The sequence below is a fragment of the Camarhynchus parvulus genome, chromosome 1A, assembly GCF_901933205.1.
Source record: "Camarhynchus parvulus chromosome 1A, STF_HiC, whole genome shotgun sequence".
NCBI lineage: Eukaryota > Metazoa > Chordata > Aves > Passeriformes > Thraupidae > Camarhynchus > Camarhynchus parvulus.
Window position 1 is genome coordinate 11401240 of NC_044586.1, and position 14301 is coordinate 11415540.

Genomic DNA, 14301 nt, shown 5'->3' on the forward strand with positions numbered 1-14301 from the left:
CAAATGTAATAAGGCCTCAGTGGAAGGCTGGTTTCCATCTCTGCCTTTGGGCACATTTTGTTTCAAAAAAATTTAAAATCTCTTGATAGTCTTACATGCTTGTTCTGGTAGTGCTTCTATTGGTTTTAATTGAAATTTTGTAATAGCTGGATGTTGGTCTGATAGTAATTTGTGCAAAATTGTAAGCCTCCTTATGTTTTTATGTTAACAAGATATGAATTATTTTGTTTATAGAAATAATTTAATTATTGGCCATACAATTTTGCACAGAGCTGCTTTAAAATTACCAGCATGAAACTAATTTGTTGCATTGTAGATAAGTGGTGCTCTTTGTTACAAGCTTCCCCCTTCTTTTTTCTGTGTGTTTTCTGTGCCTGGAGGGAATGCTTAGGGCTGGGGAATTGAAATCCCCATCCTAGAGTGCAGTTAAAGGCAATTAAATGGAAATTCTTATTCACTCCCCCTTTTGCTGGATTGCAGGTGAACAATGGATATTGGCATTGAATGCTCATTTTCATGGTAGTGCTTTCTTCTTCTCTATAAGTATTTCTTAACCATCACATTTAGGAGTGGTTTTGTTCCTTATTTGTAAAAAGGCAGGGTAGTTGCCTGAGGCCTCACATATTGATGGAAATCAGCACACTGTGTACTGGGACTGCAGAAGCATGGCTGTGTCTGTAGCTGAGCTGAATATAAATCTCTCTGTGTTTTCTGAAGGCTTTGTTGATTAGCATCTGATAAAAGAATTTCAAGAGCACTGTAGATACTGAAGGGATCCACTGAGAACAAACAGAAGCAGCTGCCCGTTGTTCACTCTTTTACCCAAATTGTCCTTGGGGAAAAGCCTATGAATTGTTGACATTTGTCCTACTGCTCTACATCAGTAAATAGACTCAGGATTAGTTATGTTTTCCGTGTAGCTGATCTCCTTAGCATTTCTGGCAGGGGTAAAACCTCTCACCTTGGCTTGCAAGTCCCTTTTGCAAGTGAAATCTCTTATGCAGATATTGACTTGTGTCGCTTTATCATTGCAGCAGCATTTGCATTTTTATTGGAGAGAGTTGAATTGATAAGCTGGTATTTGGAGATAAAGCTAAATGCTTTTTGCCTTTAGGTGGTAGCTTCTCCAAGTGTCCTTTATAGATTTCTCTGTTGCCTGTACCATGCTCATAGAGTCATTAAGGTGATTTCCTCTTCCTGTCATAACTGTAGTATCTTTTATTTCAGATCATGAATGGATCTATTCTAACATCCTTTTCACCCAGCAGCAGATACTCTGTTCTACACTTTTTAAATGGGAACTTGAGCTTCCTCAATTATCTGTAGCAAAGCATGAATTGAAAAAAACATGTCCTTTAAAGTTTAAGTGTCACCATTTTCAAAAGGCAGACTGCTTGCATGAGAACAGATAAGAAGCCCCCAGTTTGTTAGCTTGCTTCATATTGACTGCAAAACATTTAACTTTTCTTTTTAATGCAAGATGGGGCCTATGAAGTAAAAGGTATGTTGTTGCATTAAGAAAATAAAACTCAAACACACAAAAATCCCATTCATCTTTTGTTCCATAGATCGTAAAATTGATCATCTTGAGTCTGGAAATTTTGAAGCTACCAGTGCTTAGCCAGGTGCTTGGGTATAATTGTCTCGTTCCTTTTGACTGGGGAACAGGTTAAGTCTAGGAGCCTTGTTCTGTGTTCTGAGTTGAAAGCTAAATTAGTGATGAGATGGATGCTCAATCTTCTGCCTCTGCAGAAGAGTTCAGAATCCTGCTTTGCTGAACACAGGAGGAATCAGACAATCAGCTGTTTTCAGCTAGCCTGTCAGCCTAGAAGTTCATGATCTAGTTTTCTTGCTTATAAGCCCATGCTGATTCAGGCTGTGTTCTCAATCTGGTTTTGAGTTTTCAATCTGCTTCCCTGCGTGTGCTGTCCGTCTCACATGCACTATCCACACAATGCCTATTAATTTTTTTCTTCTGTCATCATTAAGCATGCATCTGCCTGTGTTTTGATTGCAGTGTGCCAAGTATTTGCATTTGAGGGCTTTCATAACTTCAGTATTGGCTTCCAAAAGGAAACTATTGGCCTGTCTCTACCATCTTAAATGAGCATAAGAAGGTCATGCCAGCTGCATAAAGATTTTTCTAGATCTTTATGCAAAATTGTAATTTTGTCATTATGTTATGACAAAATTTAGAGGTCTAAAACTCGATAAAGTTTTAAGAAAGCAGATATCATCTGGTTTCTGACTAGAACCCATCAGTCACCTCTGCAAGGGTGTTTTTTGGTGTTGCACTGCTGAGAAACGTGTTGGGTTTAGATTCAGTGCCACATCACAAGTTATGGAGGAAGCAATTTTGTACCAAGTTTGAGGGAAGGAGCAGATCCTGCTCAGGTGCTGCTCAGCCTCCCCTAGAAGGGATTTTCTTACAGACCTGTCTGCCACTAATTGGTGCTTAGCAGATGAAATTCAAAGAATCTTGACCTTTTTGTCAATGAATTTTGGAAAAAAAAACAAACTAGAAAAATACCCATATATAATAAACTTTAAAAAAAAAAAGTCTTAGCATAGGGACACAGGATTGCAAATGACTAAAGGAATATTCAGTGATAAATGGGCATTCAAGTTGTGCAACAAAATAAGGCCTGTTCCTGGAATTAGCCCATGTCATCCCAAACAAAGATTTCTATCTGTGGTGCCATACTGATGTTTGACTAGGAAACATGCTACCCTCTTGGATAATCCAGGCTGTTTTCTCCCTGCTTTTGTGCTATGAATGTGGAGGTAACTAATACATAATAGATACATGATTCTGCTTTGCTGCAAGTTAGCAGCTCAAATAGGTAATCATTGGAACAAGTTCAGTGCTGTTGCATTATGCATCAGAGAAAACTACAGTCAGTGTCAAAGCCATAAAGGCAGGCTGCCTGCTTGTCCTGATAGCAGTCAGGTCATCTTTACTGCTTATTAATTATTCCAGAGCAGAAGAATGATTTCTGCGAAGCATTTCAGAATTCCAGCCCCAGGAAAAGTTATTTGTAAAAATAAAAGTGAAATTCAGAAATAGCAGCCTTCATTACCTACTTAAGTTTTAAACGAATCTTTTGCGTATGTGCTGCTTTCTACACCTAAATTAGAAATCTAGCTTCTCTCTTTAGTTTCTTTCTTGAAGTTGTAACTATAATTTTTGTTTTAAACACAATTTTGTGTCACTGCACATTAGCTTTGTAGTGCTGTTTATCAAATAACTATGATATGTCCGGAGCAGTCAGTTTTCTATTGTTCCTCTGTAGATCTGTGCCCATTTTGTTCACAGCATTATTTCTGTCATACTTGTTTGCTTCTGACACTGGAATTTCTGGGGTTACTTAGAGTTCAACAGTAAATGATGTTTTTCCTCCAAAGTTAACATCTTTCTGCATGATCAAGTTTGATTTCTTCCTTGTGTGCGCTCACTTTTACTATCCTTTATCATGACCTCAAATAGTGATCTCTATTTTTTTGTTCTCAAAGTTCCAATTTTAAGATGCCTTTGAAAAATCATGGTACTGTTAACACAGTTCTGAGGTTTCAGGAGATACATGTGTGTACATAGTTTAATGGTGACTTGTTACTTGACTTTCACAACCAATTTATAAAGAAAAGCATCTTGTAACTCAATCAAGAGAGTCCTTTCAAACAGAAATCTTGAGAGAAGTGATGGGACCACAATAAGGTGAAAATCTGACTGCTCTCTGTTCGGACAGTCTTTGTTGAAGCAGTAAACTTGCCTCAGTCTTTGTGGCTGATTTGAGCTATTGTGCCCGCTCTGGGAGAGGCTTTCTCAAGGAAATACAAGCCCTGAAGGATTACACAGCCCCTTCTGGGTCCAAACTTGAATCTGGAAGATGTCAGGAAATCCCCATGCTGTGATTACTGAAACCAAGAGCCAACAAGGGACGAATAGTGATTTCTAAGTGGTTTTAATGAGGACGCCCAGCAAGCAGTACCATGCTGAAAAGAGCTGTGGTAATTAACTGATACATCTGCACAGTATAGTACAGCACCTGCTTAGAATACCTGAGTCCATTCCATGAAAATACCAAGATCTTATTCAGTGGTGAATACAGGGAAAAGGGAAATGCTTTTCTTTTGCATTGTTTTTCCTCTCCCTCAGTTTCATGCCACAGGAAAGCTGTTTTTCCACTCAGGCTTCCATGGTAGGCTGATATTCCCACATATACAGCACCACAAGATCTATTCAGCAAACCAGTTTGTATCCAGCACATGACCCAATTGCAGGTGAACTTCCTTTAACTTGCAGTCCAGGTCATCACCTTCTCATGTGAGCACAGTTACTTGAAATATTTCACATCACAGCAAGGTTGTAAGGTCTTATAGATAAGTAAATGTATTAAGCAAATTGTTAGAATATAAAATCAAAATAGAACAAATATTTGGCTACCAGCTGAAAAGTATGATATATGATTTAATTTAAAAGTGATCAATCTCATGGAAGACTTTAAGCGGACATGTCTGGAAAGTTGAAACCTTTTGGTGCTCTGTACAGGCTATGAAACAGAGAAGCAAAACTTTTTGCTTGCTTATAATTAAAAGGTATTTCATTTTCATCTCCTTGTTGCATTGATCTGCAGAATTACCATCAATATCAAAAGTGAACTATGCTTGCTTGCTTTCCTTACCCTGATTTTAACATCTTGATAGCAGTTTAAGAAAGGAATATTCTAATATGGATGGGTTGGAACAGGCTTGGCCATCAAGGAAATGAGGAGGAAATTCTACTATACAGGTTACTTATCACTGGGACAGATTGCCCAGAGTTTATGGAGTCTCCCTCACTGGAGATATTCAAGAATTATCAGGATGCAATCCTGTGCCATGTGCTTAGGGATGACCCTGCTTAAGCAGGGAGGTTGGACTAGATGACCCACTGGTCCCTCCTGATCTGTTCTGTGATATGGTAATGCTCAAACTGATTTCATAGGAAAAAAAAGTTTATATATTTTCTGTGGTCATAGATACAAGGAAACGTGGAGTACATATTGTATTTGGGTTGCCCCCAGATGGAGGAAAAAATGATGAATCTGACTCCATGTTCTCAGAAGGGTAATTTATTATTTTATGATACTATAATATATTAAAGAACACTAAACTATACTAAAGAATACAGAAAGGATACTTACTGAATGCTAAAAGATAATAATGAAAACTCGTGACTCTCTCCAGAGTCTCAACACAGCTTGGCCCTGATTGGCCAATGAGTGAAAACAACTCACACCAGAATCCAATGAAACAATCACCTGTTGGATAAACAATCTCCAAACACATTCCAACACATGAGCAAAACAGAGGAGAAGCAAATTAGATAATTCATGTTTTAATTTTTCTCTGAGGCTTCTCATCTTCCCAGGAGAAAAATCCTGGGTGAAGGGATTTTTCAGAGAATGTGAATGTGACAAGTACACAGTAATTTTCCACTATGCTGTGCACCCTCCCCAAAATCTATATTCATAGCTGTTCTCAAGCATCACACATGCTAAAAGTGCACCTTCAAAGTACATTAGGGAAAACCTGGCATGCATCTGGAAGGGTGTCATCACTGTGTACTGGTGTTGAACTGTAGTTCTCTGATAGAGAGAGGGCTCCAGGTGACATTTATTCATGAGCTTCTCCCACCCCTGCAAGTCCTACCTGCTCTTCTGCTGTGTTTTGATTTTACCCCTTTACATTTTTCTTATAAATGTATTTACAATTTGTAAATACAAATTGGAATATTTGTATTATTTGACTTTATTGACTGCTTTATTTGACTGCTGCTTTTTGCTCAGTCTCAAACTAGGAAAAGTGAGCCATAAGTGTGTAGAGGAAGATAATTTATTAGCAGTGTTCCCAAAACATTTGTCTTAGATTCAGAGATATCAGTGCTTAAGTTTCATTAAATTGAATTTCTTGTTATTTGGAAAATCCTATTTGGCAAGTTGCTGATGCTTGCTATTTCAGTAACTTAGAGCTTTTTGAGAAGACAGCTGGGTTAATACATTATTGAATATTTTTAGAATCCTTTAATGCTGAGTTCACAGGATTCGCCAAGTGAAGTAGACTTAAAAGCTGAGAAGTTTTTGAAGAGAGTTTTACTTTGAAGTTTCTAAGGGTTGTTTCAGTTCTAGTGCCAGTAAAGCCTAGAACGTGTTCTGAACGGCTATAAATAGCAGCAGTGAAACAATGGATTTAATTTGGCAAGGCAAAGGAGGCCACAGATTACAGTGGGTACAAATGTGTCCTGTGGTTTTGCAGAACTGGGTAGAAATGAGGCATTTAGGGATGGTTTTTCACTGAAATAGCATGTTACTATGACTCAAATTTCTCTCATGTATTAGGAGAGGAAAAAAAATAATGGTGGTCTTTCAGATGTGTTCACTTGGATTTAAGATACATGAGAGAATTTTGCCTGAGTTAGGCTAAATATTCTTCACATTAAAAGCCCTCTTTTGTCTTTCTCCAGAATCAGGTTATGTCATTTTCAACTAAGTGTCTTTTTTAAAAAGGTAATACACTCAAATCATGTTTTGCTTTTATTTTACTTTATATTTTATTGCTATTTTTATTTTTTGTATCTATTATTTTATTGCATTATTTTTTATGTTATATTATTGCTGGGTTTTCCCACCATTTTTTGTAAATGATATCTCCATCATGTCTACTATCATGGCTTGTAGTTTGCTTTCTTCCAGGTTGCTCCAGAGCTGTCTAAAATAACATCAGAAATTGTCACTGAGGAATACTATCTTATTAAATTGATCAGTGTAAGCCAGTAACAAGAAGACAAGCACTGAAATTTTCTCTCTATTTAAACACTTCTCAAACAGTTAAATATCCAACAGAAGCAAAAAACATCTGAGTATAAATGAAATTAAAGGGCTCACACACTCTGTGTTTAGCATCCCAGAGGTGTAGATGGCCACTGCTTGGTTCTCAGCTCATTTATTTTTCTCCCAGGCTATAGGAACATTTTTCCATACCAGGAGATGAGCTCCTATAGGAAAGGGTTGTTGGAAATGGAAAGCATTTCAGTGAGATTTGTCAGCTATTTCTGCTCTTTAAGCCGAAACAAACCACGTGTTTATTTTGCGGAACCAGAGAAGAAAGGAGTTGATGAATTATGGGTTGACCTCGTGCAGGAGGATTAAACACCGGCACTAATTAATGGCCAGTTAGCAGAGCACCATCTTCATCTTGGTGGTGTTAACCTGGATGGGGGCCATAAACCCAGACTGCAAACAGGAGCAGCCTCAAGATGCTTCATTCCAGCCAAGTGGGATGGTGGCCCTCAGCTGCTGGGACCGTGTTTAATAGGTCAGAGTTTGGGATTTGCAGTTCTATCCCATTCCTGCTGGCTGTGCAGGTGCTCTGTACTGTTGATAATTGTTCTAATTGTTCTGCTGTTGATAATTGTTGCTTCAGTAGGTTTTTACTGTGCTCTGTTTTCCCCTTGCAGGCTTTTGGCCAGTCCTTCTCCGTTCACCGCAAAGTGGCCGAAGATGGCGAGACGCGGGAAGAGACTCTTCTCCAGGAGTCTGCATCCAAGGAGGCCTACTACCTTGGCAAGATTTTGGAGATGCAGAATGAGCTCAAGCAGAGCAGGGCTGTGGTCACCAACGTTCAGGCAGAAAATGAGAGGCTCACTGCTATTGTCCAAGACTTGAAAGAGGTAAATGGGGCTGAATTTCTTTGAGGTATCATGGATAACGTGGTTCTGAGTAGACAAAATAGTACAGGAAACGAAAATGCTCACCTCCCTGTCTGTGATATTCCCAGAAACCACGTGGCTTGAGAAAGCTACAATTTAGTTATATTATAAAATAGGACTTTTGTTGGGTTTGAACAACACCACCACCCCCTTAAAAATGTAATAAAACTCAGTTCACGAAGCTGTAATTCCTAAGCACCCTTAGCATTTTGCATTGTATTTTATAGTACTGAATTTTACATAAACACATTTTCTGCACTCTTCTGATATTCACGCATCTCTTCTCTTTCTCAGCATTTGCATAATTTCTCAGGTATTCTGGACTGCCTAGAATTAAATGAAGCTTTTGCTGGTTTTCTTCTACTGTAAAGCAAAATTAAAGTGCATGCTCGTGTTTAGAAAATGGGTAACAGCAAGGAAGCCAGATGTAATAATTGACCATATAAGACATTGAATAATTTGGTGTAGAATTAAGGGATATGTAATAACTTGCCTTTTTTCCCATTGGAATCTGGAAATTGTGGAATGCAGCAGAACAATTACATGCAGGGGAAGGCAGCACTTGGAAATGAGCCCACATCTTGCCTGCATTCCCTGAGAATGCTTAGACATAAGGATTCTCCCCACTGTTCAGCTGCTGGAGATATTTCCTATGTGAATCTGGAAAGTGATTACTTAATGCATTAATTCATTACTCTTAACAGTTACCATGTTTTTTGTAGCTGGATGGAATAGCATCCTTTTAGCCTACAGAAAGCCCTGGAACAGAGTATCCCTGGAACTGAGCCTTTACTTCCATTGAACATTTTTATTGTACTGCACTTGCCCATAATACAGATCAGGTTTCAGGAAGAAGTACACACATGCCAGCTGTTCCCATATTCCAGTTAAAATATGTGATTGTGATTGCTGTTGCAGTTGTTAACAAAAGAAAATCAAATCTATTTTTAATTATTTTTTATCTACTTGTCCTAAAATCCTATCTTAAAATCTTCTTGGTGGCAGACAACCAGCTGCTGACAGCCCTACCTGTTTGGTTTAGCTGACAGGTCCTGATGACTTGGGGTTCAGACACAAATGAACAACCAAGTTAGAAAAAAATGCACATTTGTCTTTGTACTCCATTCTTTTCCTCTGGGACTCCTTCAAATGCAAATCTCCCTTCCATTTTCTATCATGGTTATTGATCTGCAGTTTGTTCAGGAGGCAGTTTCAGTACCTGTCCTCCCTGGAATATTGATTGTCCTCGTTTCCTTGGTGATAATAGTAACTCCTAATGTGAAGCCAGCTGCAATTATTTCCTGCTCTAATGCTAAATAGAATCAAGCCATAGTAGTTAATTAAAGTGCAATAAAGGAATTTACTTGAATGAAAATAAGGCTGATAAACTGATTGTTATTACTAAGATGGTGTTGTACCCCAAGTATCAGTCCTTGACTAAGTGGAACTTTCATTTTGTGTTACTACAATCAATGTATGAAGCATAAATGGAATTAGTGCAGTCAGTTGATTACACCACACGCTATTATGATTAATTACTTGAATAATAAGAAGAGATAGGGGGTGATTGGCACCTACTTCAGTCTCTTTGTGATCTTTTCACACTGAATTACGCTGGTATTTCACCTTATGCTCAAATGAATCACACTTGTGCTCAACCTGATGTCCTTGGTCCTGTGGCTGTGATATCCAAGTGCTTGCTGAAAGGACATGACCTTCTCCTGTAAGTGTTTATGAATTTGTCTGCTTGGTTCTGCCTCCTGCAAGCAGAAAAAAGGAGACTAAACTTACTCCAAATCTTGACAGCTACAAAGGTGAGGGGAAAAAAGTATGAAATGTCTGGTATATTTTGGGGTAAAGCCAGAATTAGGTGCTGTGTGGGGGGATTGCTACAATGAGGAAGCAATTTGTCTCTTTAGGCAGTAAATCTGGAAATATAATTAGAGAAAAAAATGTAAGAAATAATGTAATTTTTATGTGGGCTTCCGTACCGAGTGATGCAAAGATAGATGGGTAGATTCTGGACAGAAGTTGCCTGATTGTATCCTGTCTTTTCCCCTCCCTGCCCTTTACCTCTTCCCCTCAAGAAAAACATGCTTTATGGCTGTTTTTTTAGGCCTTAATGAGATACTTTATAAACTAAACAAACAAGCAAAAAAATAATTCCTTTCACCTTCAGTCTTAATAGAAAGGTTTGAATAACTGCTGTGTGGTTCTGGGAATAGTGTTTTTGCATGGATGACACAAATGTATGGTAGTTTCTCCGTGCACTCATCCACTTAGGACACTGAAGACTGATAGGTGGGTTTTCAAAAAATGGCCTCTGTTATTGGTATCACACTGCTAAATAATACACTCAGTGCTTCTCCACTCTCCAGCCTGTCGTGGGAGTTATCTGATGAATTCATTGTGCTCTCTGAATTTGCACAGAAATCCATAGTCCTATGAATGTGTATGAGCATTTTCTGAACCAGCAGAATGCACTCCCATGAATGCTGATGTCTTTTAGCAATCCTGGGAATTCCACAGCCGTGGAGTTTAAAAATTCATACCTTTTAGCAAGTATCTGCCCTGCACTCACAGCTGATGTCTGCAGGGCAGCTTGACCTGGATCTCCCTTGCTATAAAAGGGAATGTATCAGGCTCTGGAGAATTATGCACCTCAGACTGCAAAACCAAACAAACTGATTTCAATACCTCTATCTTAGAAAAGAGGTTTTCTGGGAACTTGATGACATGCTTTACCCTGATGGGCATTAATGAACCAGGAATCTCTCAATATAGCTAGCTTTCTACTTCATGTTTAAATGATTAAAGGAGTAAAACACCACCAGGTTTGTTTGGTTTTTTTTTTTTATGTAATAAAAATCCCTAGAGTGTTGGATAGGAATCTTATTAACTATCACCTAACTAAATAAAATACACATTTTGAAAAGCTGGTAGATTCTTTTTCTCCCCCCAAGACCTCAGATAGGGAATGCAGGCTTTTTAATTTGAACCAAAACTATACAGATTTTAAAGCTGAGACCAGAGAGATAATATTTTGCACTCAGAGACTAGATTTACAAAATCTGTATGTTAGGCATCACACAGTTTATGGTGGTGTCCTCTTTGTATGTAGAGATCATTATGGTTATTAGATCATATAACCTTCTCTAACAGTATAAATTGCCCTCATTTATTATAAATATTTTAAAAATAATTTTCTTAAGAAACCCATCTTTTTAAAACACAAAGATCCTTTTCTAATTTTCTGGAGTCTGTTTTTTGCCTATTTAAAAGCACTGTTCACTTACAGTTGGGAGAGGAGTGACTTTTTCTCATTTGTACCAGTAGAGAAAATCTCTTCTCACGATAACCGTAAGTATTTTATTGGTGTAGAGAGATGTAATCACCACCTTGAGAAGCTGATAACTGGCAGAGGTGGTTTTGAAAGCCCAGATGACCCAGCTCAGAAGTTGGAGAAAGTTTTCCATACCCACAGACAGGAAATCTCCATATAGAGGTGATGTCTGTATGTACTGCTCCATCATGGGAAGGCTGAATACCTTGGAGCTGGGCACCCGACTCAAAACAGGTAGCAACTGGAGGGGAAAGAGAATAAGGCAAAGATTGAAGCAGGTGACAGTGTAGAAAATGGAGATAAGTGATGGTACAGTTCAGGAGTTGTAGTTGTTACAAGACCAGGCTGATGAGTTGTTTGGGGTGGGTGCATGAATGTCTTGGTGTCTGAAGGGGCTGGCAGGTATGGTTCAGCTCTTCCCATTAAAACTAGTGAAAAGGAGAAAGCCAAGAGGAAAAGGGTTAAAACTCATAGGCTCTCTACTAAAAAGCAACTGCAGCAGCTGTGGGGATTGCACAAAGAAATCAGCACCTGGGTACCTGCAGCCCATGAGATAACAGATGAACAGGGGGGTTTATGTGATGGCAGTATTAATGGGCCATGGAAATAGCACACACCTGGGTTTCTGGAGGGCAAAAACAGGAAAGAGGGCAGTGAAGAGTGGGGGAGAGAGAAAAATAAAATTTTTGATGTATTATTTGCTGAAAGCAGGGGAAAAAAATGTCTAAGGGGAAAAAAATGTCTAAGGTGAAGCTGTCCTGCCCTGCTGCCCTTGAAATCAATAGCTAAACAATTATTTGCTTCAGCAGTACAAAAATCTTGCACTTCATGCTAATTAGAAAACGTGTGGGCATGGTAGTTTGGATTTTTTTGAGGGGAGCTAATGTTTGAAAACAGAAAAAAATTTGCAATCATTGTCTTCAAGCTGGCTTTCATCTAAAAAGTTATATATTAAGAACTGGACTTTCTATGTTAAACATGGCTTCAATCAAAATTTGCTGTTTCCTATTTAGAAATTTTATTTTTTCAATCTGAAAAATTAGGGTTTTTTTTCTCTTTTACAGTTTTGAGTAAAACCTAAAACCTTTAAATGTAAACACTTGTAGTCAAAACTTTGTCATGATGTAACCAGGGCAAACCAATTTCAGATTCTTGTTTTGCTGCTTTGGGTTTACATTTGGGTACATAGTGCATCTATATAATGTAGGTAGTCTATAGTAAATGCAGGTCCACCAATGAGGGGAGAGAATAATGCATCTGACTCCATGTTCTCACAAGGCTAATTTATTACTTTACTATATTATATTAAAGAATACTGTACTAAAGAATACGGAAAGGATACTTACTGAATGCTAAAAAGATAATAATGAAAACTTGTGACTCTTTCCAGAGTCCTGATACAGCTTGGCCCTGATTTGCCAAAGACTTAAAACAGCTCACACCAGAATCCAATGAAACAATCTCCAAACACATTCCATATGAGCACAATACAGGAGAAGCAAATGAGATAAGAATTGTTTTCCTTTTCTCTGAGGCCTCTCTCACTGCCTTTCAGCTTCCCAGGAGAAAAACCCTGGGCGATGGGATTTTTTCAGAGAATGTGAATGCTGCGTGTTGGGCACTGCTGTAGGAGCTACTGGGGTGTTCCAAGGAGAGGTTTCTCACTGGGTGAGAGCTGGCCACCTCACCCAGTGATGTCCTTCCACTCTCTGGTTCTATGGTTGTGGTGAGGTTTGGGGCTCCACTTTATTCTCTGTGCTAGGATTTGTGAATCTACTTCTTTCTCTGAAGGAAGAGCCCTAGCAGCTGGTTGGAAGGCTCTTTGTTCCTGCAGATGAAGCTGTTCCACATTGTTGGGAGGTGGTGTTTTGTGGGCCAGGGAGAGTGGGACTGAGCCAGCTGATGAGAATGACTGTAGCCTAAAGGGAATAGGGAATAGGGAACAAGTTCTAGTCCCTATTTCAATTAATGTTGGGTAAGAAATACTTAGATATTAATTGGGTCAGCGAGCAGAACCCTAGCCTCTCCTGTGTGAGGTGGCAGCCCTCAGCAAAGGCTGTCTCCATCCCTCAGAGAGAGCATGGCCTGCAGCCTGGCTTTCCCATGGAGGGTGGCCTGACTGCTGAGCTCCTGGAGGGAGGGAGCTCTGGGCAACCAAGTGAGGTGATGTGAAAAACATCAATCACTTGTTTTTTAAAATTTTAAAAGTTTAATGATAATAGAATGGTTATAAAAATAGCAATATAATTGGAGTAATAATAACTTGGAAGTTTGGATTAGGACAATATGAGACAATAGAAACAAAGAGTTACAGACAGTCCGGGTACCTTTTTGTGGGCAAAATAGGCCTGAAAAAGGACACACTTTAAGAGAGGATTAACCCTTAAAAGCAATAGCTTGTTGCATATTCATGAATCTCATACATGATGCATAAATTCCAATCAAACACAGGATTCTGTCTGGTCAGTGTCAACTTCTTCCTCTGAATCCTAATGGCATCTTCAGGGCTGAGCAAGGCAGGACAAAATTAGTTTCTCCTGATAACGGAGCAATAAATTCTTTTTCTCTGGAAGATTCAGGTGTCCTGTGGCTGCTATCTCGGTGTGAGTCCTTTCTTTAAAAAAAGTATCCTACATAGCATAGTTTCTATTTTAACATTATGTTATAACCTAAAACTATATTTAACACTACTTAAGAAAATTAATACAGCATAACATAACACATATAATATGCATTTTAATATTTGCAAAAAGCCAATCATAAAATACACATTTTTCACAGGTGACTTTACCAACTCTGCATTGAAAAAAGACAGAAAAGCTGAGTCTGGGAGAGGCATCACTGCTAGGAATGTTGTACATACTGCAGGAAGCACCTTAGCTGCTTGGTTGTAGTGACAGAGCTAGTGAACTCTCTTCACTATTGTTGGCTTGTTTTTCTAGTAGTTGTCTGATTTTCTTCATGCAGAGAGCAGGGAGCCTGTGCTCTGGTCTGGTGGTTACCCCAGACAGTGAAGTGATTTAGTGACTGCAGTGTTGACTCTGACTGTGCGTGAGATCCTTACACGATCTCATCTGCTCCCTTGTGGTGTTGTCCTGTGCTTTCCAGTGTCTGCATCCACAGCCTTATCCCACTCAGTCTACTCCAGAGTGGAAGTTTGTTTTGGCATCTATACCAGTTAAAGAAAGCTTGCATTGTAAATATTTATCTG

At 38.8% G+C, this 14301-nt stretch overlaps 1 protein-coding gene across 7 annotated transcripts in view; it reads left to right on the forward strand.

The window, feature by feature from the left end:
- BICD1 (BICD cargo adaptor 1) overlaps window positions 1-14301 on the forward strand; it is a 171249-nt gene that overhangs the window by 77568 nt on the left and 79380 nt on the right. For all 7 annotated transcript variants that reach the window (XM_030960038.1, XM_030960037.1, XM_030960032.1 and 4 more), the window contains exon 2: window positions 7496-7708. In XM_030960038.1, coding sequence (XP_030815898.1) covers window positions 7496-7708 — 213 coding nt within the window. The remainder of the gene's footprint in view (window positions 1-7495; window positions 7709-14301) is intronic.